The sequence below is a fragment of the Nelumbo lutea genome, chromosome 1 (assembly GCF_056320005.1).
Source record: "Nelumbo lutea isolate HS-2025 chromosome 1, American lotus-T2T, whole genome shotgun sequence".
Taxonomy (NCBI): domain Eukaryota; kingdom Viridiplantae; phylum Streptophyta; class Magnoliopsida; order Proteales; family Nelumbonaceae; genus Nelumbo; species Nelumbo lutea.
In genome coordinates, this window is record NC_142684.1 from 153,454,569 (window position 1) to 153,482,507 (window position 27,939).

The 27,939-nt window shown below is 38.2% G+C and overlaps 1 protein-coding gene across 1 annotated transcript; it reads left to right on the plus strand.

Moving 5' to 3' along the window:
• The first annotated feature begins 11,280 nt into the window (after positions 1 to 11,280).
• Positions 11,281 to 27,628, plus strand: LOC148878482 (Agenet and bromo-adjacent homology (BAH) domain-containing protein). The gene is made up of 6 exons (XM_088955458.1): positions 11,281 to 12,399; positions 23,529 to 23,623; positions 23,716 to 23,838; positions 23,934 to 24,758; positions 26,101 to 26,320; positions 26,693 to 27,628. The coding sequence occupies exons 1-6, from the start codon at positions 12,105 to 12,107 to the stop codon at positions 27,193 to 27,195; spliced, it is 2,061 nt and encodes a 686-aa protein (XP_088811584.1). The 5' UTR covers positions 11,281 to 12,104; the 3' UTR covers positions 27,196 to 27,628.
• The last annotated feature ends 311 nt before the right edge of the window (positions 27,629 to 27,939 follow it).

Here is a 27,939-nt window from a genome sequence, read left to right on the forward strand (position 1 = left end):
ATAAATGGAAATGGAACGTAGATTAAAAGTCATATCTATGTAGATAACATGAATCAAATAAGGTTGTGGACTAATATTTGTTTTGCCCTTTATCAGAAATGGCAAACGATCAATTCGCTAAACTGTTGGATGACAACAAACTTAAGGGCCCAAATTATGCTGATTGGTTCCATAACCTTATGCTGGTCCTAACGTCCGAGAAATTGGACAAGATTGTGAAAAACCCTGCTCCGGATCGTTCGGGTGACTGGGCTTCTGAGACCAGACGGAGAGAGTATCAAGAATGGGAGGAGAAAAATTCTCTTGCCCGGTATTATATTATAGCCTCTTTGGATAATCCAATACAGCAACAACTCGATAAGATCGAAGTGTCCAAGGACATATTGGATATGTCTTAAAGTTGTTTATGACCACATAGATGACCGAGAACCAATAGGTTCATGACCATTGTCTGAAGATGATGGGTTATATTAATGAATTGGAGGTTCTCAAGTCAGGGCTAGACCATGACACTAAAATTGATGATATCCTCAATTCCCTGCCTCCCTCCTTCAATTAATTTACCATGAAATATAACATGAATAAGCTAAACGTTAGCCTTCAGGAACTCAACAATATGTTGTAGAGGGCTGAAGAACTGATTAAGAAGGATAAGCCAATAGCCATGCTTGTTGAAAGTGGCAAATCATGCAAAAGAAAGCGGAAGTTAAAGGGAAGGCTCAGTGGAAAAGTAGCAAAGCTAAGAAGCAGAAGAAGGATAAGGCATCGGATGCCTGCCACTTCTACAAATAGGTCAACCACTAAAAGAAGAATTATCCTCAATTTCTACTTCCTGGTGTATTGACTTCGGGGTTTTAACTCATTGCAAGGGTTCGAGATAAGCAGAAGACTGAGTGACGGAGAAATGACGCTCTACTTGGGGACTTTTACAACAATTGCAGCTATAGCCATAGGAACTGTAGAATTAGTTTTTAGAGAACGAATTATTGTACTAAAAGATTGTCTTTTCGTACCAAATTTAAGAAGAAATTTGATTTTTGTTTCAAAATTGTGCATTGATGGTTATTCTATCTTATTTAGTAATGTAATTACTATTAAACGGAATAACAAATTCCTCGCATTATGAGAACTTGAGAATGGTCTCTATGTTCTCCATCATTCTTTGGAAATGAATCTTCCCGAAACTACGTCGGAAATAATTCCCAAGAAGAGGACCTATGATATAGTGAATTCCACGTGTTTGTGGCATTACCGACTTGGCCACGTTAATATAGATCATATCACAAGGTTGATAAATGATGGTCATTTGGATTTTCTAACTGTAAAAGATCTTCCAACTTGTGAACCTTGCCTTTAGGGTAAGATGACGAAACAGCCATTTAACGGTAAGCCTGAAAGATATACAGGCACACTTGACCTTATACATACTGATGTATGTAGTCCCCTGAATGTTAGGACACGTAACCAGCATGTTTATTTCATAACCTTTACCGATGATTACTCACGGTGTGGTTACATGTTCCTAATGAGACATAAGTCTGAATCTTTTGAAAAGTTTAAAGAATTCAAACATGAAGTCGAGAAACAGTTAGGGAGAGAAATTAAGACACTTCGATCAAATCAAGGTGGTGAGTATCTCTCTGACAAATTCAGGGACTACTTAAAGGACAATGGGATAGTATCACAACTAGCTCCTCCTGCTACATCAAATTAAATGGTGTGTCAGAAAGGAGGAACTGCCTTTATTGGATATGGTTCGATGACTTCTCGTATAGTCAGAGTTATCCACATCCTTTTGGGGTTATGCATTAGAGACTATGATATACGTGCTGAACCAGGTTCCAACTAAATCCGTTCTGAAAACTCCCTATGAGCTTTGGACCGAAAAGAAACCAAGTGTGAGACACTTGAAGATTTGGGGTTGTCCAACACATTTTAAAAGAACAAGTACTGACAAATTGGAATCCAAGACCAGTCATTGCCTATTTATAGGCTACCCCAAGGGATTTGTGGGTTACTTATTCTATGATTCAAAAGAGCAAAATGTGTTTTACAGTCGAAATGCCCACTTCCTAGAAGAATATTACATCCTAGATAATCATCATCAGGAAGTTGTTCTTAATGAGGAGAGCTCAGGAGTAGTGGGAAATGTTCCACCAGCCCCAAAAAATAGCATAGGAGATATACTCGGGTTTCTAGGCCTCTAGTTCGTTTTGGCTATGACCAAGAAAGTTACTTGGTGGGAGCCACGACCAGTGAGGAAGATCACATGACTTATATGGAATCTATTTGGATATAGATTCCTTGAAGTGGGTAGATGCCATGAGAGTTGAGATGGACTCAATGGAGGCCAATGGAGTCTAGATTGTGGTAGATCCACCCCCTGGGGTAAAAGTAATTGGTTGCAAATGGATTTATAAAAGGAAAAAGGGCCCCGATAGTAAGGTTGAGACCTACAAGGCTCGTCTTGTGGCAAAAGGGTATACTCAGAAAGAAGGAATCAATTATGAGGAAACCTTTTCGCCCGTGGCCATGCTTAAATCCATTAGTATCCTACTAGTTGTATTAGCATACCATGATTACGAGATTTGGCAAATGGATGTCAAAACTGCGTTCTTGAATGGAGATCTTAGTGAAGATATCTATATGTAGCAACTGCAAGGTTTCATAGCTGTGGGTTAGGAACACATGGTCTGTAAACTCAACTGATCCATATATGGACTTAAGCAAGCTTTTAGGAGTTTGAACATCCGGTTTGACTTTACCGTCAAACAGTTTGACTTTGAGCAAACTCCGGATGAGCCTTGTATTTATAGAAAAACCAATGGTGATAAAGTTACGTTCTTGGTTCTATATGTAGATGGCATTCTACTCATTGGGAATGATGTAGGAATGTTAACTACGGTGAAAGTATGGTTTTCACAGCAATTATCCCTAAAAGATCTTCTGCCTCCTACATATTGGGTCTTCGACTCTATAGAGATAGATTGAAGAGGATAATAGGATTATTTCAGTCTGCTTACAATGACAAAATAGTCAAGAGATACAGCATGGAGAACTCTAAGAAAGGAAATGTTCCTTTCAGGCGTGGAGTCACTCTCTCCAGGGGCATGTCTCCCAAGACTCCCAAAGAGATTGAGGGCATGAAAGAGGTTCCCTATGCTTCAGCCGTAGGGAGCATCATGTATGCCATGTTGTGCACTCATCTTGACATTTCTCAAGTAGTGAGTGTGGTAAGCAGATACCTATCTAACCCAGGGCAGGAGCATTGAATCGCTGTGAAAAACATACTAAAATACCTTCGAAGGACAAAAGAGTTTTGTTTGGTATTCGATGGTAGTTCACTACAAATCCAGGGGTATACTAATGCCGATTTCCAATTAGATCCAGATGATAGAAAGTCTACATCTGGTTATATTTACACAATAGGATCATGTGCTGTTAGTTGGAAGAGCAGCAAACAGGGGTCCTAAGTAATAAGAATAACAGTCCACAACCCAAGCCGAACACATTGTCGTAAGTGAGGTTACCTAAGGAATGAAGGTGTTCATTCTGGAATTTGGAATTCAGCACATCACCCATTTCACTATTGTGTGACAATACTGGATCTATGGAAGATTGATGTTAAAAAGTAGCATCAGCGGAGAGTGTGGCCGACCCATTGACTAAGCCACTAATACAAAAAGTGTTTGAGAAACATGTGAAAAGTCTGGGACTCCGACTTGTACCCAATTGGACCTAAGTGCAAGTGGGAGTTGTTAGACAGTGTATGCCCTTAGCTTCAATCAGAATGATGTACATTATGACATTTAATGTAAATGAATAAAGTATATATTTGATTCATGCTATTATAGTATTGCCCTGACCCCTAGACTCGATTATGATACTACACTAGGTGTCAGATTGAGTTGTCTTTGATATGCCAATTAGTGAGATCCTTAGAGGGGGTCAAAACTTGGGTATATTGGGACAGTCCGAGAATTCATCTGAGTGGGTGATTATAGTGACAAGACCAGTCCCTTTGTCGGACAAAGTGAATGATCGGGGATACACTCTCTCTGATGAAAACCTAAACTACCGGCAATTGATTTTAGCCGTTGAAATTTGTTTTGAAAAATATGTTTATATAGTATATATATTATGGTTTCAAAATGTTTGCAAATGGTTTTAATTCCCGGGATCCATGTGATTAGAGAGTGCAGCACTGTACCTTGCAGCCGAGGGGGAGGTCCTCTCTTGTCAGGCAATGTTTGATCATTATGGGCTAAGAGGTTAAGTGTAAGACCGTTGAGGGTAATACCTGATGGGCTAATCTTGCATCTGCCCACAGTCCTTGGGTTTTTATAAGGTGGCTTGACCCAATAACAATTTAATGTAAATGTTTGGCCCATTAAAAACCCATGGTGATGGACTCAAGGATTCAATGTTTCCTATAGTGAATTTGGTCAGGCCTTGTAACAGAGGCTGGGCTGAACTCATGTGGCTGATGTGTAAATCAATGTTTGGGTCCCACACCATACAAGGATAGCCAACTGGGCAACAGTTTAGAGGTTAAGTGAAAACATAGACTTAATGGACCTAAAGCCCAATTCAAATTGGCTTAATAAGATTAATTGAATAGGGGTGGTTCTGGGATTTAGATCAACAGATAGGATAATGGATTACCCCTATCCACTCAGAGAGTCCAGATCCAAATAAAGATTTGGATAAGGAAATTCCTAATTAGATTAGGATGGCTGATCTTTATTTACAGATAAGATAAGGGATTATCCATATCTCTTAAAGAGAGTTCCAGATCCAAATACAAGATTTGGATTAGGAAACTCCTAATGGGATTAGGAGATGCTCTCTTTAAAGGCTATAAATAGAGGAACAGGGCGAACCTCCAAAACACAATACCCAGTTCACAGATTACATAGAGAAAAGAATCTGTAGTTTGAGTGCTCCTGTCTTCTCCTCTTTCCTGCTCTTGCTGCCCCTGTTAGTTCGATCTTCACCAATGGGAGTGATCAAGAACAATTCTTGATATTGCCTTTTGGTAGAAAAGGCAATTTGAAGTCGTGCTCGCCTACCCTCTATTATATTCTTACTAAAGAATTTGGTTTTTGTTAAAGAGCCCTCTTGCTGATTCTAGTCCACCTCGCGTTGTGTCATTTTTAGTAGGAGTAGTCTTTGACTTTCTCCTTAGGCGTGAACACGTTCATTGGGAGTTATTGTTACTCTGTATCAGGTATATCTCTTTATTCCTTTTTGGTTTCAGATTTGGTCCAGTTTGGCTTTAAGATTTATCGTTGAAAATGTAGTTTTCTAAAATAGGGAATGCGATTCCCACATGGGGGAGAGAGATTTTTGAAATTTCGCCCAACCTTCCTGCAGGGTTCGGCCATCCATATGATGGATCTCTCATCCCTTCAAGTTCTTAGAGGTTGGCAAAGTCTCTTGGCTAGCAGAGAAATATTTTTAGAGAGGGTGTGTTGGGTTGTAAATTTTAACACTAAAGTTGAAATCTAGGATTCCTTGGCTCCCTTAAATTCAAGGAAATAGGATGGTGGATCTTAGACCAAATGACTCTAACTTGGTTTGGGTCAAAGATCTCATGGTCGAAGGGGAGAGAAGATGGAATGATAGGTTAACAAGATAAAATTTTGATGATGTATTTGCAATAGTATCCTAAGTATTATCCAAACAAATGGGTTGTGGAAAGATAAAATTAGATGGAAGTTGAATGGTAATGGCAATTTAATAATGAAGTCAAGTTGCTTCATAGCAAACTCTCTCTATAATAGTTAACTTGGGTGTTGTCTTACATAAGATAACTAGAAAGAGTTGTGGAGATCAAAAACAAATCCAAAGATAAAAAATTTCATCTAAAAATGTGTTGTGAATGTCATAGTGATTAGAGAAAATGTGGTTAAAAGAGGTTTGGCATCTTGTGACCTTTGTCTAATTCGCAAATAGAGTAAAAGAGACTATTATGCACTACCCAATCATGTTCAGTCTATTTGGTTTGATAGTTTTTTAAATTGTAGATCAATCTCCTTTGAATTTTTTTATCTCTTTTGGAGATTGATTTAAATCTAAAGGAGAGAGGAAGGATGAGATACTTATTTTAACTATTTTAATCATATGGAATATTTGAAAAAAAAAAGGAATAGATTGGTTTTTGATGGTACAGACCTGGATCCAAGCTCTTGTCTATTTGTGATTTATAGGATGTGGATGGTTATGAAGAAGAAGATTTCCTTGAAAAATGTCAACAGGAAAATGTGACTTGACTTCAGATGCTTTGTTTTGGTGCAGGGTATGATTTAATGAGTTGGAAGAAAGTTTGCCTTCCTGAGAGATAGGGTGGTTAAAAATCCTTATTGGGTAAATGAGGCTTGCCTTACAAATCTAGGATAAAAAAATTGAAATGAAAAGGAAAGTCTTTGAGTGCAAGTTGTTACTCACAAATACCTAAAGATGATAGTTGAATATAAAATCTAAGAATAGAATATCTTGGGCTTTGAGAGGTATTCTCAATGCTAGAACCCTTCTCAATAGGGGTATTGGCTGGATTGTTGGTGATGATGGGTAAATAAACTTTGGAAAAGTAATTGGATAAATTCCACCTTTATTAATGAACTAATAAATAGAGACCCATCAAATGGTGATGAAGACCTTTGTGTATGTGAATTTATAAATCATGAAAGGAGAGTGTGGAGACAGGATAAAGTGTGTAACCTTGTCCCTATTTAGGTTTGGAATAATATCAAGTCTATTTTCCTCCCATTGGACCCAATCGAGGAGAAGATGATTTGGAGACTAGATCCAAAAGGTAAATTCTATATTAAGGCTAAGTTTGGGAGCGCTTAAAAATAAGACTACATTTCAGGTCGAGACCACACTAATAAGCACTTATTTACATTTGGGAAATAAGTCCAAACTAAGCACTTCTTTAAGAAGCCCAAATTTTGGGCTTATTTTTAAGTTCTTATTCAATAAACGCTTATTTTCTTTTTCGCGTACCTTGATTTGCCACTCCATTTTAAGAGTACCTATACTACCCCATATTTAAATTAAGTGTTTTTTCACCAAAAACTTGTAAGTGCTTATTAGAATAAGCGGTTGTTTTTATGCACTTATTTTCAAATAAGCATTCCCAAACTTAGTCTAAATTTTGCCTATAAAGAAGTGAGTGTGATATATAGGGGTATGGAAGGTCAAAATTTGGTTCTTAACAAGATTTAGGGCCTTAAGATCCCTCAATGATTAAAACCTTTATATTTTTCCTCTTGAACTATTGGCTCCCCATTAAATCTTTCTTTTTACTAGAGGTTCTCCAACTCCTATTAATGGAGCTTGCTATTTTTTTTAGTGGAAACGAGGACATTAACCATATTTTTAAAAATTGCTCTTTTGCAAAATATGTTTGGTTGTCTATTATCTCTAGCACTCCAAGTCTGCAAGAAAATGATTCCTCAATATATGATTGGTGGACAAACTTAAAGTATGGTTCTAGTTTGGAGGGATCGATGGCCCATGAGAAATGTAGCTTTATTTTATGGTATCTCAAGAAGAACAAAAATGACAGAATATTTCACAACTGTTGCTGCTCCCTATTGATTTTAGTAAATCAAGTCCTCTAAATTACTTCTTAGAATACATTGCTTCTCATGCAAATATCACTAACCCTAAAAATGAAAAATATTGGAGGGCTATTACTTAGAAAAGCCCAAGAGAGGGTGTTATTAAAATAAACTTTGATGCCTTAAGAAATGGGAATGAGGATGCTCTATTACATGCATTGCGAGGAACCATTTGGGAGAATCCTTGATGTAAAAGCTTACCATATTGGTACCACAATTAGTGTTGTTGAAGCTTGGGCGGCTTACGAAGCCCATTATATTGCTTTAAATTTTAGATTTTTCCTATTAGCATTGAAGGTAATTCTCTTCTCATGATCTCTTGCCTAAAGAAATACATTGAAGTCCCTTGGAGGCTAAAGCCCATTATTAAAGACTATTTGAAGGTGACTGATTTCCTGGATTGAGGCACATTCACTCTTTCAAAGAAGAAAATAAAGCTACAGATTGATTGGCGAATTAAGCTCTTTCTCCCTCTTAAGCCCCTTCTTCCTTTAATCCATTTTCCTCTCCCTAGTGTTTATTTATTTATTTGTCTAAGTGATTTTTGGGGCCGAGCTACCCCTATATTTTGTAGCTCTTCTTAGTATTACCAAAAAAATCATGTAAATAGGTTGGAAAATTGTATTGCCCATATTTGATAAACCCTCTTTTTCATAGTAGTTGACCTTAGTCAAGACTTGAATAGAACCATAATTTCCTGGTGCAAATTTCTCTATAATAAAAAGGGAAAATTCCCGATTAGTACCCTATACTTTGTCTCGGGTGACAATTTGGTCATCGAACTTTAAAATGCACAATCCAATACCCAAGCTTTCTAAGCGTGGCAACCTAGTACCTGCTATTAACCAACCGTTAAGTGACATGTGAAAATGCACAAATGCCCTTCAAGTGTCATCTATTATTCTTCATCAACCATCTGCTAAAATCATAACCAGCCGTCAAATTTTTAATCCCTGCAGCAACACTTATGTCTTTCTTCTCTTTTGAATATTCCGTTATCTTTGGACCAAAACCAAAGCAGTTTTTGGGAGAAAAGTTATCCTTTAACTACTATAATTATCTTATCCGAAAAACAGAAAAAGAGAAGAGTCTTTGGCCACCATTACTGATCTCTTTCTCTCTCTTAAGTATCAAGACAAAGCTTCCAATTCTTCTCCTCTCTTTTACCTGTAGAAATAAAGTATTACTATGTTAAGTTAAAAAAATAAAAATAAGTTGTATGGCAAAGACTTGCAACGACTTTGCAAGAAAGGCAAAGTCATTACAAGTGTTTGTGATAGAGAGCTTAGGCTTTGTTGCAATGGTTTTGGTGTTTGTGATAGAGAGCTTGGGCTTTGTTTCATCTTCTTGCAGAAGAAGATGATGAATATTGTGTTTTATTTTCAAGGGTAATTTTGATATTTTGAAAATTCTTAAATAATACATGAGGTCATGTGATATACATAATTGACAATCCATTAGTAGCAGGTACTAGATTGTTGTGTTTCATAAGTTTGGGTATTGAATTATCGCATTTTAAAGTTCGGGAACCAAATTATCACTTAAGCAAAAGTACATGTACTGATTGAGAACTTTTAGGGGTAAAAATGGGTATATGATTATCTAAATGTATTCAATAGTCAACATACCCATAGGTTTAGTTATGCAAATTTTGAACCTGAGCCTAATTGGGTACAACACTAGTCTTTAGATTCAAGACCCATCAAGAATCGAGTCCAATGGTCCAACCCCCAATATCTATATCTATATAAATATATTAAGCTGAAATGTGTACATAAGAAGGTGTGAGGATGAGGGAAATTGAATCTAACAGTATTTCTTTTGCCTTTTTTTCATTGAAGTTACAAGAATGTCACTCTCTACCAACTCTTTCTCTTTTGCTTTTTTTTTTCTTTTAAATTACAAGAATACCACTCTCTCCTACCAACTCTCTCTCTCCCACTCTCTTACTTTTTTTTTCTTTCAAATTATAAGAATGCCACTCTCTATTTTTCTTACAAATTACAAGAATGCCATCTCTCTCTCCTTATAAATTACAAGAATGCCACTCTCTCTCCAACTGAAGGATATCTCAGCTCGGCATTCGGCTACTAGGGGACCTGCAATCAAAGGTAGTCAAGTTCGATCCGAGCTGAGCTCAAACTTCTAAACTTAAGCTCAAGTCTCTAATTCGAATCGAGCTCGAACTAGACGTCACCTCGACCATTGAGGGAGACCTTGGCTCGAAACTTCAGTCACTGAGGGAGATCTCGAGTCAGTACCTTGACAACTGAGGGAGACCTCGGCTCGACACTTCGGTCACTAAGGGAGATCTCGGCTCAACACCTCAACAACTGAGGGAGATCTTAGCTCAACACCTTGTCAACTAAGGGAGACCTTAGCTCGATACCTCGCCTGTTAGGGAAACCTCATCTTGACACTTCAGTAATTGAGGAGACCTCGATTTGGCACCTCGACAATTGAGGGAGACCTCGGCTTGGAACCTCGATTGCGTGAGATTTGAGAGACTTGCATTCAAAGGTAGCTGAGCTCGAATTTCTGAGATTTTGACTCGAGCCAAGCTCGAGCTCAAGCTCAAGTCTCTAATTCGAATCTAGCTCGGGCCTGATAATTTATGAGTGAGCCCCTACAACGCAGGGCCCCCTTCGCTAGTAAATATATTACGCTAAAATGTGTACTTAAGAAGGCCTAAGGATGAGGGAAATGGAATCTAATAGTATTTTTTGCCTTTTTTTCTTTCAAATTACAGGAATCCCACTTTCTCTCCTACCAACTCTCTCTCTCTCTCTTTTCTTACAAATTACAAGAATGCCATCTCTCTCTCCTTATAAATTACAAGATTTCCACTCTCTCTTTCTCCAACTGAGGGAGACCTCATCTTGGCATCTCGACTGCTACTACAATCAAAGGTAGTCAAGTTCAAGCTGAGCTGAGCTTGAACTTTTGAGATCAAGCTCAAGTCTCGATCACTGAGGGAGACCTCGGCTTAGCACTTTGGTCACTAAGGAAGATCTCGGCTTAGCACCTCGACAATTGAAGGAGACATCAACTCAACACCTTGTCAACTAAGGGAGACCTTAGCTCGACACCTGTCTGTTAGGGAAACCTCAGCTCGACACTTTAGCAACTAAGGGAGACCTCGGTTGTTTGAGAGATATGCAATTAAAAATAGTCAACCTCGAACTTCTGAGCTTTTGATTCGAGTCGAGCTCGAGCTCAAACTCAAATCTGTAATTCGAATCAAACTCAAGTTTGATAGTTTATGAATGAGCCCTTGCAACACAGGCCCCCTCCGCTAGTATAAGAATAAGATACATGTGATAGAACAAAACAACTTTTTTCCTCCTATTATTATATTTTAGGAATGAAATAAAAATCTAAAATCATATATTATAAAAATGTATTTGTGTGTCGCATTTTATCAAAAAAAGTATTTATTCTGTTACATAAAAGTAAAACCATATTTTAATCGTTATATAAAAGTTTAATACTATTAGTTAATTGGGTATCGGTGCGGATCCGGATACATGGACCTGTACCACTCCCCTACGCGTTGACATGACCAAGATGTATCAATAAACTCGAGGGGCAAACTGGAGATTTCCCTCTCCATTGGGTATATGTGAGGTAGGCAGGGATAAGACACTGGTTTTTAATATACTCCTCTTTCTCTCTCATCGGTTCCCATGGGATGTGAAGTTCCAAAGCTCTCTGCAAGTTTGATTCTTTCCAATGGCCTCTGTTTTCTCTCCTTCCTGTCAAGCGCGCTCCCTCTTGATCCTCGGTCCACTCTTGCAAGGATGAAAAGTTTCTACTCTCCCTCAGGTCAACCTCATTGTTACCAGCCTTGTTTTATAACCACTAACACCTCTCTCTGTTCCAAATTCTCTGCGTTGTTCTAGCCTGATACTCCGATTTTGTTTTTCTCCGTCGACACTCTTAGCAAGCCCCGTTAGTATGACCTCTAGTGCCTTCAAACTGAGAAACCCTGTACTCCTTTGACCAAGATGGTTTTGGTTTTGGGATCCCAATTTTGTCTTTGCAGGACATTTGTGCATTCTTGTTAGGATTGCTAGAGGCACAGGTGTTTGCTGCTGCTCGGGATTTTTTCTTCCAGCTTCACCGGAGAATCAACTGCTTTCATTAGGATCTCCAGGATATAGGCTTTATGAACATCCTGAATAGGGTTTATGAACACCTTCTTCTGATCCTGAGGTGCCCCTAGGGTTTTTGTCCTCCTCAAGCTGACGTTCTTGTTCCCATTTTGTGTCTGTTTCCCCCTAGCTTTAGTTTTATGGAAATCAAATACTCTTTCATGTAGGATTATTCTGAATCGTTTGGGAGGTTCTAACTTTGAGAACAAGTGGGTCGGTAGGCCTCTTTTATTAGGCATCCTTGGCTCTGTGATCAAGGGCTTTGTGTAGCTTGGAATGTTCCGGTGACACCCTTTTGGCTTTGGGGGGGTTCTTGGCGAAGATGTCTACAGATGGCCACGGTTTCGTGGAATGGAAGGAGCAGTTTATTTCACAGGAGCGCGGAAGCCGGGTGGTCCACTACTTCTTGAAGGATGTAGCTGGGAATTCCGTCCTTGCTGTTGTCGGCACCGAGAGGAGCCTTAGACACATGGTCTATGTCGTCTCCAGTGATTTCTTGTTGGGTTTTCGGTCTCAGAATTCCACCAACACTTGTTTCAAATGGAGATCGAGAAGAGAGGTGGTCGACTGGCTTACATCCATGCTCGTAAAGAAGCAACCTTCTGCAGATTCTTCGAGTATGTTCTTCTTGACCTGATTGTTTATCTGTTGGATTTCATGATCACAAGCTTTACTTAGACTTTCTATTGTTAGTTCTTGTTCATTGTTTTTGCAATTTCCAAATATGCGTGAGATCCAAAACTTGGAAAATCTTATGCAATCAGAATGAAGTTATGGGGAGCTGCAAATACCATTTAACTGTGAAGTTACTGGCCACTAAGCTTTATTTCTTACGTGATTGTGAAGTTTAAGACCCACTGCCATAAGGCCCATAAATTATAAAGGCCTTTAACGGGAGAGAAAATTCTTTATAGATTGCTAGCTAGATCCATCTCTGTCTGACCTTTATCCATGTGGTGACCTGTGAGGGACGATTAAGCCTATCCAGACCATATATTCACGACCAACTGGGTTTCAAGTCATTGAAAAACATGGTTAGTGCTCCTGTTTTCCTCTAGAAATGTATTGTACCTTGTTTTGAACTCCTAGTGATTTCAATCCTTGATGTTTTTTAAATGGAAAATTGACCGGGAAAAGGTATTTTTTTCCCTCAACGTGTCATTGTATTATGGGTCAAAACTTGTCATCTAGAGGTGAAGGTTAGGTGTGGAAAACGTCTGAGTCCTTCTTGTTCACTGTCTAAGCTAAACTTTGTTAGGTTGTTAGTAATTTCATATCTGTCATGTACACTCTCCACCCATTAAATCAGAATATTACTATTATTAAACTGTTCAGACCAATTTGAACAGACCAACAGGGGGAGAGAAAGCATGGTGGTATTACATACACGTGTGCGCACACATGCACACATGCATTTGGGCAATTTTTTAATAAAATTTTGAACCAAGATAAAATTAAATTGACTAGCATAGTTTAGCATTTGATCTAGTAGTGAGAAGGAAAAAAATGAAAAACTTAACCTCAGAAGACTTAATTATCCAAGGTGACTTTAAAACGTTAGGGAGAAGAGAAGTTGGTGGGAAAAGGCTTAAGACAATCATTAATTTTTTAGGGAGTATTAATTTTCTAAGAAATAGAGGAAGGATCATTATGGGGAAATGTCTTCTCTACAAAAGGAATTAGTTATGGGATATAGTAGAGGAATTAATGGGAATTAGCTGAGGCCCATTTCCCTAAAAGTTGAAATCAAACCACACTTTTAACTATTAATCAAGGAACTGCTCTCACAACTCATGGATGATTTGGTCCATTTACAGGATGGGGCCTTAGAAGTTTCCCTTCAAGTTTATTAATCAGTGTTGTTACTACATAAATTCCACCTTATCACCATTACACAAACTTATATACTAGTCATTGGATATCTGTACACAGTTATATTAAAAGCAGAGATCATAATTCCTTTTTTTCAATTTTTGTTTATGGGAATCTTTTTGTAAACACCGGGGGTTTGGTGGTATAGGCATTTTTTATGGACTGATGTAAATTCCCTGTGTGGAGCTTCTAGTTGTACAGTTTTTTTTTTTTTTTTTTTTGCTTATTTATGAAGTATGCTTTTACTCTTTCAAAAAAAAAAAAAACTTATATAATGGTCATATCCAGTTGAAAGGCAAGTAATAAAATTTAAGCCACAAAATAAAACCAAGGGTTGAACATCAATTGGATTTTGTGTGAAAGTAAGATTCTAAAGTTTTGTTCTTTCATTGTGCTTCAAACAATTGTGTTCTCAGATCCTCTTCCAGTTTTTGTTCTGGGTATCCATATATTGTACCCTTATATGGGAGCCATTGCTTGGTGTAATGGTAAAATCTCAGGATGATAAGTGTTAGAATGCCTGTTTTCACTTTGAGAGCAGCCACTTTGTGCCAAAAAAGCTCAAGGTTAGGTCTGTATCCAGTCTACCCCTCCCAAGACTCCAGATTGCTGGGAGCAACATTTGAAATGATCTTTTTTATATATTGTACTCTTCTCTTCAGTTGTGTGCAAATTTGGTGGCATTATTAACTAGGTTGAGGATTATATGGTCCTGTTACTGGATATGGCATTAAATAGAACGGAATGGTGAAACAGGGTTGATGTATCCGACCCCATATAGTTGAGAGGCTTAGATGACGATGATGACAATGATGATTATATGGTCCTGTTCCACTGCTATCTGCATATGTTGGCTATTTATGTCTTTGTTCCTTCCATTCCTGTCAAAGTTGTTTTGATGTAAACTTGTAAGTCTTGAAAGCTGTTTTAGATGGATTCACCAGGATCAAAACATGCCGTTTGTCCACAAATATAGGCACTAGGCATAGGTTCTTCCATGGACATGGAATTGATGGGGTATTCTTCACCTTGTGCTTGTTGTAAAATTGGGATGGGATGATTTAACAAATTGAACAGTCCATTATATATATTAATCTAAAAAGAATAGGCATATTGAAGGTATGGACATTAGAAACAAGGATATGACTTTCCATTTCTTAAGATCCTTGATGCAAATATGGATGTGGGACAGACATCCCATTTAATATTCTTGTACCATGCTTTTATGTCTAGTTTTTGAAGCTGTGCCATTTCTCAACATTTATAACATGCCAAATTTAAAATTTTAATATATCTATAATTTTTATGATATAATTTGTTAATAGTATACTACTTTACATATTTTAGAAGTGTTAATCCTGTAATGTAGAAGTATCCATACAGTATCCTGTGTTGTATCGGGTATGTATTGTGTTTGACACAGGTGCACTAGAAGAGTTAGGCATGTACTGGCATCTAGGTATTATAGCGGGGCAGAAGGCAAATAGGCGAATGGGAGAAGATACCCCAGCTAAAATAAAGATTACCTGATTTACTGTATCTGTGCCATTTTCTCTTACACTTCTGCCTTCATTTCAGCTCTCATCTTCATTTTTATTCGTATTGTGTTGGACAGTAAACATTAAACCTTTTGTTTTGTATGAAAAGATATAGTGCATCACAAGTAATAAAGTAATAAAGAATAGTGCCAGTTACATCTTTGCCCACCAACCAGGAATTTGTTAGTTGTTGATAATAAAAGAAAAAAAATATTAAAGGGAAAAAAGGAGTACAGAAGAAAAATGATAAGAAATCACCCTTAAAACACACATAACCCAACAAGAACATCCCAGCAATGAGCGCAGATTGACACCAAGCAGAACTTGTTGGTCCTGGCTATCTGGGTTCTTGGGAGGGGTGGACTGGATATGGATCTAAGCTCTGGCAATTTTTTGCACAAAGTAGCTACTCTCAAACTTGAAACCACATTCTAAATTTCTAACAATTGTCAGCTTGGGTTTTTACCATTAGACCAAGCAATGGAGAATATTACAGGTATTTTACATATATTGTATCATATTCTAAAACCTAAAATGGAATTTATTTGTATCCTTTGAGTTACTGAAACCTATTCTTTTGATATTTCCAAGTCTAACACCTCATTCCCATGTCAATTTCTAACAAGTATACACCTTCCTTGAAGAATTAATGATTTCTTTGATTCTTTTGCCAATGTTAATGGAAACAAGAACTTTTTTACACCATTACTAGTTTCATATTCCATTTTCACTACATTACGTGTAATGGTTTGGCTGGTAGGCTGAAAAATTTTATTCTTGATCTTTTGCTTAGGCATATAATTATGCTATCTCACTGAACTCATTGAGCTTGAGGTTACTGTTTGTTTTCACAATTAGTTAAATTCACTGTTACTGATGAAAAAACTACTGTTTCTTGAGGTTATTTAGTTGCTTGGGGTTAAAGTTTCTAATTTCGTTATTGTGATTTGAAAAGCACCATTATAATAGATGACTTATTTAAATATTAATGTTGGCATACACATGTAAGGCCTTGTTCTTTCGTTCTGCTTTGCACATCTTGTAGAGAGATTGGGCCAAATGGGCCCTAGCCCATTAGTGTCTTTCTTATTAGTTCTTTTATGTTATGTTTTCTTATTGGGCCTTCAGTTTTTTTTTTTTTTTTTTTTTTTTATGTTTTTTTTTTAAGTTTAGTGCTGATGTGGATGCCTACTTAAGGGCCTCCTTGTAATTTATGTAACTTAAGTATGTTTTATAAAAGATAAGTATTGGGGAAAGAGGAGATATTTTAACTCTTCCTTTCTTTTTCCTTTCTTCTCCAATCTTCCTCCTCCTCTGATTTCTTTTACTTTATTCTGAAATATTCTACTAATTTTATTAGTTTTGAATCACATCTTGGTAATAGAGCAGGTCTCTCTTCCCGTTCGTTTTCTTTTTTTCCCATACATCTTTTTTCTAATCGAAAGGTGTATGGAGAGATAAATTGCTGATTATTCAGGGATCTTGTTTGCTTACTTGGTAGAGGGTTTGGAGAGTCAGAATTTGGTCAAAGATTGCCAAGAAAGTGGGACTGCAATTTTTTTCCCAAAATGCTAGCTGACTAGAGAATTTCCAGTTACGGGTCGAAGATGTTGTTTGGGTGTGGCGCTCAAGACTTGGAGGGGGTTTCTTTTTATCTCCAAAAGTGGGCGGTTGTAGTTGGAAGTCGTTTGGATAGCTTTGGTTTGAGCGGCTACCTCTTCTTTCTTTCTCCTCGGAGGCTAGGTACGGTGAAACCCTAGTTTTGGGGTGCTTGAGCGGGCGACTGCAATTGGAACTCGTTTGGATAGCTTTTGAGTGCTTGACTGACCTTAGTTAGGTCTATAAAGGTTAAAAACATTGTTTTTTGATTTCCGTTTGATTGATGGAGCAATCTGGGAGTGAGGTGAAGCGGATCCCAGTGTCGGGGGTCGGTCCCTAGATTCCTTTTTTTACAGGAGTGACTACAATTAAACTTGATGGAACAAATTACCTTGCGTGGGCACAATCCATCAAGATCCATTTTATAGTAGAGGTAAACTAGGGTTTCTAACGGGTAGTAAGGCGATGCTGGATGAGTCTGACCCTACATATGAGAAATTGATGCTGGATAACTACACAGTTATTGGGTGGTTAGTAAATTCTATGCAGCCCCATGTAAGTCAACACTATCTGTGGATGACTTCAGCCAAGGAGATTTGGGATAGTGTGACAGAGACATATTCTCAGAAATTAAATGTTGCAAGGGCCTACAAACTAAAGAGTGATGTGAAGAATTTAAGACAGGTTATTGATAAAAAAAAAATTTAAGATTGGGGGAGAAGAGTGTGGCTGTCTATTATTCGATGTTGAAGTCAATATGGCAGGAGCTGGATGTTATGGAAACATTTGCATGGGAAAGCCCCAAAGATGCTGAAATTTTCAGGAAATTTGTGGAAAGAAATGGGGTGTTTGAGTTCCTTACAGGATTCAATCCTGAATTTGATATTACAAGGTAGAATATCTTGGCCAAGGATGATGTGTCACTTGCACAGGCATACTCTACGGTGAGCAGTGAAGAGTGTAGGCGACAGGTACAGCTACAGATCCCACCTCCTCCAGAACATTTTGCATATGCTAGAATAAAACCAAAGGGGCTGAATGAGAAAAAGGAAGTGATATGTGAATACTACAAGAAGCCGAAACATACTAATGATTCTTGTTGGAAGCTTCATCCAGATCTTCTTCTTGAGAGGTTCTGAAACAACAACAACTCTAAGAAGGGTGGTCATTTTGGAAAACCCAAGAATGTAAATGTTGCCACAATGTCTGAATGTGAAGAAAAATATGTTATGGAACAGTTGGTAGCAATGAAGGCAGAATTTGAGAGATATGGGAAATTGATAAATCACTTCGAGTCTACTATTGCATCTTCCTCCTCAGGCACCCCCTCTACATCCACTTTTTCCCATTCAGGTATTCGTGCTTCTGCAAATCATGCTATAGTCTCAAGTAATCGTAGAATTCCTTAGATTATAGATTCTGGTGCATCAAACCATATGACTAGCTTACCCAACCTCTTTTGGTCATATCGGATCTTCTCGGGTAGAGAGAAGATTTCTCTTATCGATGGGTCTCTTGCTCCCATATCTGGCAAGGGGAATATTAAAGCCTCTGATTCACTTATTTTATCCTCTGTCTTTCATGTTTCCAAACTTAGCACTAACCTTCTATCTGTTAGTAGTTTAACCAAATCATTGAACTGCAACATAACTTTCTTTCCTACTTATTGTGTTTTTTAGGACCTAAAGTCTCAGAGGACGATTGGGAGTGGCCATGAGGTGAATGGGATATACTTGCTGGATGTCTCTAATCAAAGTCCTGGATTACCTAGTGGAGTTGCTTTGGAGTCTGTTTTACCAGAGTCAGTTAATAGAGTCATGATATGTCATTTTAGATTCGGTCATTTGTCTTTTTTAGTTGAGTCATTTGTTTCTAGAAATGTTTAAGGGAATATCCCTATCGAGTCTTCATTGTGAGTCATGTGAACTTGCTAAACATTGTAGACAATCTTTTTCAGTGAGTAATAAAAGATTTGTTTCTCCTTTCCATATTGTGCACTCTGATGTGTGGGGCTCATATCATTTACCTGCTATGGGGGGCTACAACTATTTCATTGTTTTCATTGATGATTTCTCTTTTTACACATGGATTTACCTTCTGAAATCCTAGGATGAAGTACCAAATATTGTATAGAAGTTTCATGAACTTATTCTTATCTAGTTTAACACTCGGATCAAAATGTTCCGATCTGATAATGCAAAGAAATATTTTGAGAAAAGTCTCTCCTCCTACTTTGATACCTTTGGAGTTATTCATCAGAGTTCCTGTTTCTACACTCCTCAACAAAATGGAGTGGCAGAAAGGAAAAATAGACATGTGGTTGAGGTTGCGAGAAGCCTACTTTTTGCTTCCCATTTTCTTGTTAAATTTTGGGGTGATGCTGTTCTTACAACTACATACTTGATAAACTGAATGCCTTCTCAGGTTTTGGGGTTTAAAACTCCCTTTAGCTTGCTTTTTTCAAATGAAGATCTGTTTTCTCTTCCTCTCTGGGTGTTTGGGTGCACTTGCTATGTCCATGTTCACAGTTATCAAAGACATAAATTTGAGCTTAAAGCACACAAGTGTCTTTTTGGGATATGCCTCCATACAGAAGGGGTACTGTTGTTTTGATCCAGTTCGTGGCACTCGCTTTGTTTCTAGAGATGTCACATTTGCAGAGTCAGTCCCTTTTTTTGGTACTTCTCTTGAGGGGGAGCATTCAGACGAGTTGTTTGCATTGTTACCATCTATTCCTCTTCCAATTCCCATTGAATCTTCCATAGAGTCTACTCCAGTTGAGTCATCTATCCCTGCTCCCCCTCCTGCTCCTACTTATCCCCCTTCTTTTCTTTCCCATCCTATTATTTAGAGGTGGTACTAGAGACAAAGACTCAGAGACATGCAAGTTGTTTCCACGCCTTCAGATGTGCCTCTTGTTCCTCCCATCACTACTGAGTTTACAGGTCAGCCCTCTTTTACCACTTCGGATACCTTCCCTGACCTTGATCTCCCTATTGCCCTTCGCAAAGGCAAACGGAAATGCACAACTCATTGTATTTCCAAACACCTGTCCTATAACCCCCTTTCCCCTTCCTACTATTCCCTCCTTGCCTCTGTTTTCACACATGTAACTCCCCGGTCTGTCCCAGATGCCTTGTCCAATCCAGAATGGAGAGATGCTATGATGACTGAACTAGATGCTTTGCATAAGAACAATACTTGGGAAATTGTGGATTTGCTTAAGGGAAAGGAACCGGTTGGCTATAAGTGGGGTGCTCACTATTAAGTATCATTCTAATGGTACTGTTGAGAGATATATGGCCCATTTGGTTGCTAAAGGATATAGTTAGATGTATGGTATTGACTACTTAGAAACTTTTTCCCTAGTAGCCAATATGACTTCAGTTTGGGTTTTGCTATCTTTAGCTACTGCTTTTGACTGACCTCTTCATCAGTTTGATGTAAAGAATGCCTAGGGACCTAAATGAAGAAGTCTATATATCTTTACCTCCAGGGGTGTATGGGAAGGAAATGCAAGGGAAGGTCTGTAAACTGAAGAAGTCTCTTTATGGCCTTAAGCAGTCTCTTAGAGCATGGTTTGACAGATTTCGGTCTGCTCTTGTTGCCTTTGGATACACACAAACTCAGTCGGATCATACTTTGTTTGTTAAGAGGAGAGATTCCTTAGTGACCCTCCTGATTGTTTATGTTGATGATATTGTGGTTATAGGAAATGATACTCAGGAAGTTGTTCATCATAATAGTTTTCTTAACACTGAGTTTGAAATTAAAGACTTGGGAGAACTTGGATATTTTTTGGGAATTGAAGTTGCCAGATCTAAGGATGGTATCTTCATTTCTCAATGGAAGTATGTTCTTGATCTCTTTGCAGAGATTGGAAAACTGGGGGCTCAACTTGCTTCTACTCCTATTGATCTAAATCATAAGTTGTCAGCGACTAAAGGTGAACTGTTGCCTGATAAGGGGGTGTTCCAGAGACTGGTTGGGATATTACTTTACCTTTGCATGACTCAACCAGATAACTCCTATGCAGTTAGTGTAATCAGCTAGTTTATGCATTCTCCCAGAGATACACATTTAGCAGATGTTGAGAGAGTTCTGTGCTATCTAAAAGGGGCTCTAGGGAAAGGTATCTTGTTTGCTAAGTATGGACACATGAAGTTGGAAGCATACATTGATGGTGATTGGGACAGAGGTATTGATAATAGGAGGTCTACTTCAGGTTACTGTGCTATGGTAGTAGGGAACATTGTATCGTGGAGGAGTAAGGAGCAGTCTGTAGTGGCAAGATCTTCAGCTGAAGCGGAATACAGTTCTTAAGTTCTTAATCCTTGCAAAAGAAGATTTTCTAACTTTAATTGTCTTTTAAAAATATGTTTTATTAGGATGAATGAACAACATTAGCAAATATGGGGTTTCAAAGCTTCCTAAATTAGGATTTGTCTTTGGAATTAGATTTATCAACTGTTTGGTTAAGAAAGATTATTCTGAGGTTGTTTCTCTTCCTTGCAACATAAAAGCATGTGTTTCTCGATCTTTTTTCTTTTTTGGTTGGTTTGAGGTAATGATTTAATGGTATTAACTAAAATGTACTGTTACCATCTTCGTGAGGGGTTTCCCCAATCATGCCCTCCTATGGGAGTATCCCCGGTCCTCTTCACTTTACAATTTACGAAAGAGAAGTCAGTATTCTCCATTGCTGATTCCCTATGAGAAGCTGCAATTGCTTCAGGTCCTCTTGCGGTTGAGTGAAGAGTACACTCCTGGCACATAGACACTTCCGATATCACATCAACTTGAAATTAACAAAGCAACCATACAAAAATTAAAAGACAAGATCCCTGGACTTGAGATGTGAATTCTTTTCCCGAAATTTGAATTTGTTTTCCTGATAGAGTGACCTTGTATTACCAAATATAAAATCAATAGATCCTTGAATGTAACATTTCTAGAAGTAGTGAGTTCCAGTGTAATCCAACAGAGTGCCTTGTAACCTGAACATCCTAGTTCTGTATAAAAGGAATTGCCCCCAGATAATCTCAATGCAACTACTTGCATCCCTACTCCCCCCTGGCACTACAACTTCCATATTCTGCAAGCACACAATCGACTTACACAGTCAGACTCTACTAAAAAAGATTGTTTTTTATGTTCAGTTTTTGATTATAAATCCCTTGAAAGAAGCTGGAACGTTAAGTGTTGAACTGTTCATCTTTTACTTCAAAAGTGATCTCTGTTGCGCAAAAGAAACCTGATTATGGTGATAGTAACTATATTGTAAGTTCCAATATCCTGTCCATTGTTATCGTTATCTGAAGCTTTAGTATTCCAAGAAATCATAGTTTGGGACCCTTCAGTACCAATGAATGAAACATCAGGCTTGCTTCTTGGAATAACCACCTTTTCTTTGCGAGGATTTTAAGTGTTCAAAGTCATCACGAAGTGGAAATCTAGAGAACCGTAGAAAGGAATAATGGATAATACAACTTCTATCAATCAGTCTTCTATCAAGTGATTGTTAAGATAAGCAAGAAAGGAAATACATAGTATAGAAAAAAGGATCAATAAAAAAAGAAACTGTATAAATCCCTGGAAGTATCAGAATTTTGACTTTCTGTGTACTGTGGAGCGGAACCAAATCTACAGCACCCTGAACAGGAAGCAAATCAACAATCCCATCCTTGGCTACCACAATGACTCGGCTACTGTTAAACCTAACGTTCACATTCAACCTCTCCTAGTTCTTCACCTTGAGATCACCCCGGGTGATAAAGTTCATGGGAGATTTGTAGGCCATAGGGAAACCGAACTAGGTTGTCAAAAGAAGAAACAAACAACCACAGCAAGAATGGGAATTGAAGAGTTCATGGATAGTCTCCCTGATTTTTTTCCTGCACCTATTTCGTGGGTAACTTCAGTTTTGTCAGTTAAGGCGGAAGGAGTTAAAGTGATGAATGAATTAAATGGGGGGGCGTGGTGAATTGAGTGCTGTATAAATCGAGGCTCCAATGGTTGAGTGAAGGAAGTGCCAAAAACCCCATGTTTGCTAATGTTGCTCATTTGTTCATCCTAATAAAAGATATTTTTAAAAGACAATTTAAAACCCTGGTATCGACTTTGTTTGGGCTTGCCTCGAGGTGCTTGGTACAAAGGTGGTTTGTAGAACTAGGAATGCATAATGTTTAACATCACTTTAGTTATTTGAAATAATGCAATTGGGAAAAGAATAAAGATATTGAGAGTTTTGCATGCTTGAATATGTTTTGGTTGATTTTATTTTTAAATATTCATTTTAAATATGTTTTACATGTTATGTTTATGTATTTTAATTTGAGATAATAGGTTTTTTAAAAACATTTATTTTAAAATTTAAGTTTATATTTTTAATTAATTTTAAATTAAATATATATATATATATATTATTTTTACATTTTTTGGCCTTTTTTTTTGAAATTATTTAGTCTTTTTTTTTTCATTTTTGTTCCTTGCTTTGAAAAGGTGTGTCCCTCACCTTGTGCCTTGGGTGCAAAATGCCCCTTGCACTTTTTAGAACACTGAAGTTTTGATGATATGGCATTTAGGGTTTCTTGCTCTTACATGCATAAATAGACATAAATCTATAAGTAGACATACTCACATGCTCACTCACTCAACCACTTTTTTTCTTCTTTCCTTAACTTTTCCAATTTGCCACTAAAATGGAGGATTGATGAACCTTGCATTTTTAATGACAGAGTCACCAATAAATGATTCAACACAAGCCACTGGGTCTTCTGATTTTGCCACAAACAGGGTTGATGTCACAGAGTCCCATCCACCTGATCGCACGGTATGTCGGTATCTACTTTTGGTTCATCCTCTTCTTTCCATCTATCCATGTTTATTTTTCTTTAATAATTGTGTTGCACCACTTCATTTCAGGGTAGATTTGCAAGGAAGTTGAAAGGCCATGATTCAGATATAGTGTGGTCTGGTGTTGCGTGGACTTGTGGTAAACAGCTCATGCATTACCCATCATTTTGTCGGAATGGAATTACCATAACTGTAAGCCTCTGATTTTTGCTCCATCTTTCTCTTCCCCAAGTTTAAGGAGTTCTCTAAGTCCAATACATTTGTTTCTTCTTATTCGTGATGTTCAGATACATTCCTTTGTGCTTGTTATGGCTAAAGAGGAGGATCATTATCTTGCTTATTTGGAAGATATGTATGAAGACAAGAAGGGGCATAAAAAGGTCAGAGTGCGGTGGTTTCACCACAATCAAGAAGTCAAGAGTGTAGTTCTTCTACCACGTCCACACCCTAGAGAAGTGTTTTTCACACCTTATGCCCAGGTAATCAGTGCAGAGTGTGTTGATGGTCCTGCAACAATATTAACTCCTGAGCACCATGAGAAATGCTTGGCCACTTTAGCACATATTTCTGGAGCCAGGGTTTATCTGTGCTTTAGGCAGTTCAAAAACAACAAAGTCAAGCTCTTCGATATCAGCAAATTGCGGGGTTACTTTGACCAAACAATACTCTCATGTTTGGATCCCAGTCCCCTCTTCAAGCAGAACCTCACATTCCATAACCCAACTACAGAAGAAGAGGAAGACTTTAGCCAAGAGGGCACTGTGAAGCAGGGAGCCAAGAGAACCAGAAGTTGTAGAGGGCGTCACAGGTTTCTCATGGATCATTCCAATGTCAGAGTTTCAGCTCCAGGAAACACGATGGCGGCATGTGGACCAGCATATGACAACTTGAAATTTAGGCTGTCAGGTAGGAGGCCTCTCAGTGTCAAGTGTGTCAGGCCTCATCCCTTGCGTACTCCTCATTTTAAGGTTGATGAAAAGGTAGAGATTCTATGCCAAGATAGTGGCATACGAGGCTGCTGGTTCAGGTGTATGGTCTTGCAGGCATCTCATAAGCAGCTGAAGGTTCAATATGATGATGTGCAGAATGAGGATGGATCTGGGAATCTTGAGGTATGTAATGGACCTTGGGAACTCTTTTTCCTTTTGTGATTAGTTCATCATTATAGGAGGGTGGTAACTGATAGATATCTGAGCCATTATCCTATGCCATATGTGGCCCAATAATATAACAATCATGGCTATCTAGCCTGTGACACCTCTTGAGGAAAAGTTTGCATGCGAGCCATAATGATTTGATGGCTGGGAATTTATTCTATAGATGGGTGGGGTGGTTAAGACTTTGGCCTACAAACCATTGAGAGTAAGGCAATACAAGTCTATTTCCTTTTGCTATCCCCCATAAAAGAAGATTTATGCATGAATAAAAAATGGTTCATACAAGTCTAATACAAATTCATTCTGATTAAACCTAACATGGAACTCTAATGGTATTATGGTATGTACATTTATTATCAGATTGACCTGGATTGATAGATGTCTCTCCATCAATATTTTTAATTGTTCTGTCCATCAATATTTTACTATAATCTGCATTTGATTGCATGTAAAATGAAGGAAACAGTGAGTTCCTCAGAAATGATACTCAATAGGAAAATTGGAAAAACGAATCATAGTCCTAATTTTCCTGGTGTTCTTTTTTTTTATTTTTTAACTTGGGGGGAAAAACCTGTATGGTTGAGAAGCATGAGTAGCACGATATGAAGAGGGCTGAGGGCCAACAAACACAATCACTCGGTTAGGAAAGGCTGAGGAGGCCCCTGGTGGCTGGCCCACTACTTGGCTGAGGCGAGAGGTATCCTGGCTGCAATGAATGGCAAACTGTTTTGGATTCCTAGAGAATTAAATATTGTGGCAGATGAGCTATCTAAATCTGTTTTGTATAGTGACAGATCTTTGCCTGTGTAATTTTTGAGTCCTCTTTGCTGGCTTGGTATGAATTGTACATCATCTCATGTACCAGTTATTACTTTAATGAATTCTTGTTACCTTCAAAAAGAAAAAAAGGTACTCACTATTTGGAAGATGTTTGTTTTCCACATTTATTTTACATGCAACCAAATACTGCAAAGTAGAAAAATTAAGGACATCATATTTATATAAACTTTCCATTTATTTGTGGGTGAAGTTGGTCTGAATACATCTCTTTGAGTAAAAGATTGTAAGCTCAAGTCTCATGGAAGTCAATTTTGTAGAATTTAGTAACAATACACATATATGAATGTGATCATAGTTCTTTAAAGCTGATCAGTTGGATATATGTTTATCTGATCTGAATCTGACCCATTAACAGATGGGCTGCTCCCTGCTAAATTGGGCATGGATGTAAAAGTCTAAAACTTTTGTTTTCTCATCGTTTAAGAGGGTTGACACATCTGTTTTGGCTTTATTGTAGGAATGGGTCCCTGCCTTTAGACTGGCTGCTCCTGATAAATTGGGCATGAGATGCTCAGGTCGCCTTACAGTCCGGCCATGTCCTCCCCCCCTTAAGGAGTCAACAGATGGTTCTTTTGAGATTGGAGCCCCTGTAGATGCATGGTGGAGTGATGGCTGGTGGGAAGGAGTAGTTACTGGAGTTAATGATGAAGATGGTAGTCTGCAAGTTTACTTCCCTGGTATGCTCATCCTTTGTCAGCTGTAATGTTTCATACTGTTAATTTTTTTATTGCTCCCCCCCCCCCCCCCAAATAAAAAAATAAAAAAATAAAAAACAAAAAAGAAAAAAAAAAAGTTAGGGGGCCTGTTGGACTAGCCCATTCTGGTTTAGAACCCCCATCTACATTTCCCTTTCTTTCCAGTTTCCATGTTATAATGGCCTCATAGAAATGACCTCTCTCTCCCTCTCAACATATGACACAGTGAATATGGTTTGCCAGCTCAGTAGTCCAGTCTCAAGAGTCCTTGAACTGTTAACAGTGTACCAATGTATTCTAGTTGCCTTGACTGGACAACAAGAAAAATAATTTGGATTTTCTCTATGGTTACAGGTGAAGACGTGTTCTCAACTTTCCAGAAAGAGAATTTAAGGAGTTCGAAGGATTGGTTTGAGAACCAGTGGGTTAATATCAAGGCAAAGCCGGATATACTATCTGCCATATCTGCAGCTGTCAGCCCTGGAACAAAGCTCTCAGGGTCTACAACAATTGCTAAGGGGGTTGATTCAGGTGGCTCAGCAATGTCGGACCATGAACTTCCTACTATTAAACTTGAAACAGTTGAAGAGGATAAGCAGGATTTAGCTGGTGGTTTTATTGGATCTGATGTCCCTGCAGAAGATGTCAAGTGGGTGACCTTGAGGAAGCGGCAAAGAATTGAAGATGAAGATAGATATGGTAATTCTGGTGATCATGATGAAAATGACAGAGATGATGACGATGATGGTGATGCCAATGATGTTGATAACAATGTAGACAAGTTGACTATTAAAGAGGATTTTCAGGCTCCTGGTCACAAATGTGAATCAATAGAAGTCATGGAGGTGGCTGTCTGAGAAAGAGAACAAGTGCAACTAGGAGTCTAGGAGGATGGCGGTATTGGTCTGAAGGCAAATTAGGATTTCTGTAAATAAGACAGAGGTTGCACATGTTTATAGAAGGTGAATCATTTTTATTGACTTGGGGAACTTGGTCGATGTACAGCTAGGAAGTTAGGATTTAGTGGTAGGTTCAGCTCTTAACGGGTCAGGTCAGAAATTTAACTTGGGATTCAGATCGGGGTCGGGGGGGGCGCTGAGTCCATAAGCTTGTATGCTTGTCTAGCTGCCACGGAATCTGAATATTATTTCGATTACTAGATTTTTTTTCCTTTTCTGTCTCGGTTTCTAATTAGTAATGTATTGTGTCTGGAAATAAGTCTAGATAATGTTGAAAATGAGTTTATGGAATTATTTGCTCTTATGTATTAATGCAACTTATTTCACCCTCCCTCCTGGGGTAGTACTTCCAAACAAGATTTATGTTTGGAGATGGGGCTCATCACCTTAACTGTACATGGTGATGCTACTGAGAGTTAAAACATAACAGTAGACTGAGCTTTACAAGCAAATAGGTTAGAGTGTGAGCTGCAGCAGCATTGCCGTTCCTATTTACATGTACATAAAAAGGCATGCAGTTGATGTAGAGTCGTCAATTATCTGAAACAGTTTCAAATAATAAGTGTAGTCCGTCTGTAGGAGGGTCACATTGCATTTGCATATGCATATTCCAGTGTGATAGTGTGTGATGACAATCCTCCA

What these genes read in the sequence shown, in the direction of transcription:
- LOC148878482 (XM_088955458.1), top strand. Translation starts at nt 12,105, where the DNA reads ATGTCTACAGATGGCCACGGTTTCGTGGAATGGAAGGAGCAGTTTATT. An exon ending in GGAATGGAATTACCATAACT is followed by an intron (nt 23,839 to 23,933) that starts GTAAGCCTCTGA and finishes CGTGATGTTCAG; the next exon opens with ATACATTCCTTTGTGCTTGT. An exon ending in ATGGATCTGGGAATCTTGAG is followed by an intron (nt 24,759 to 26,100) that starts GTATGTAATGGA and finishes GCTTTATTGTAG; the next exon opens with GAATGGGTCCCTGCCTTTAG.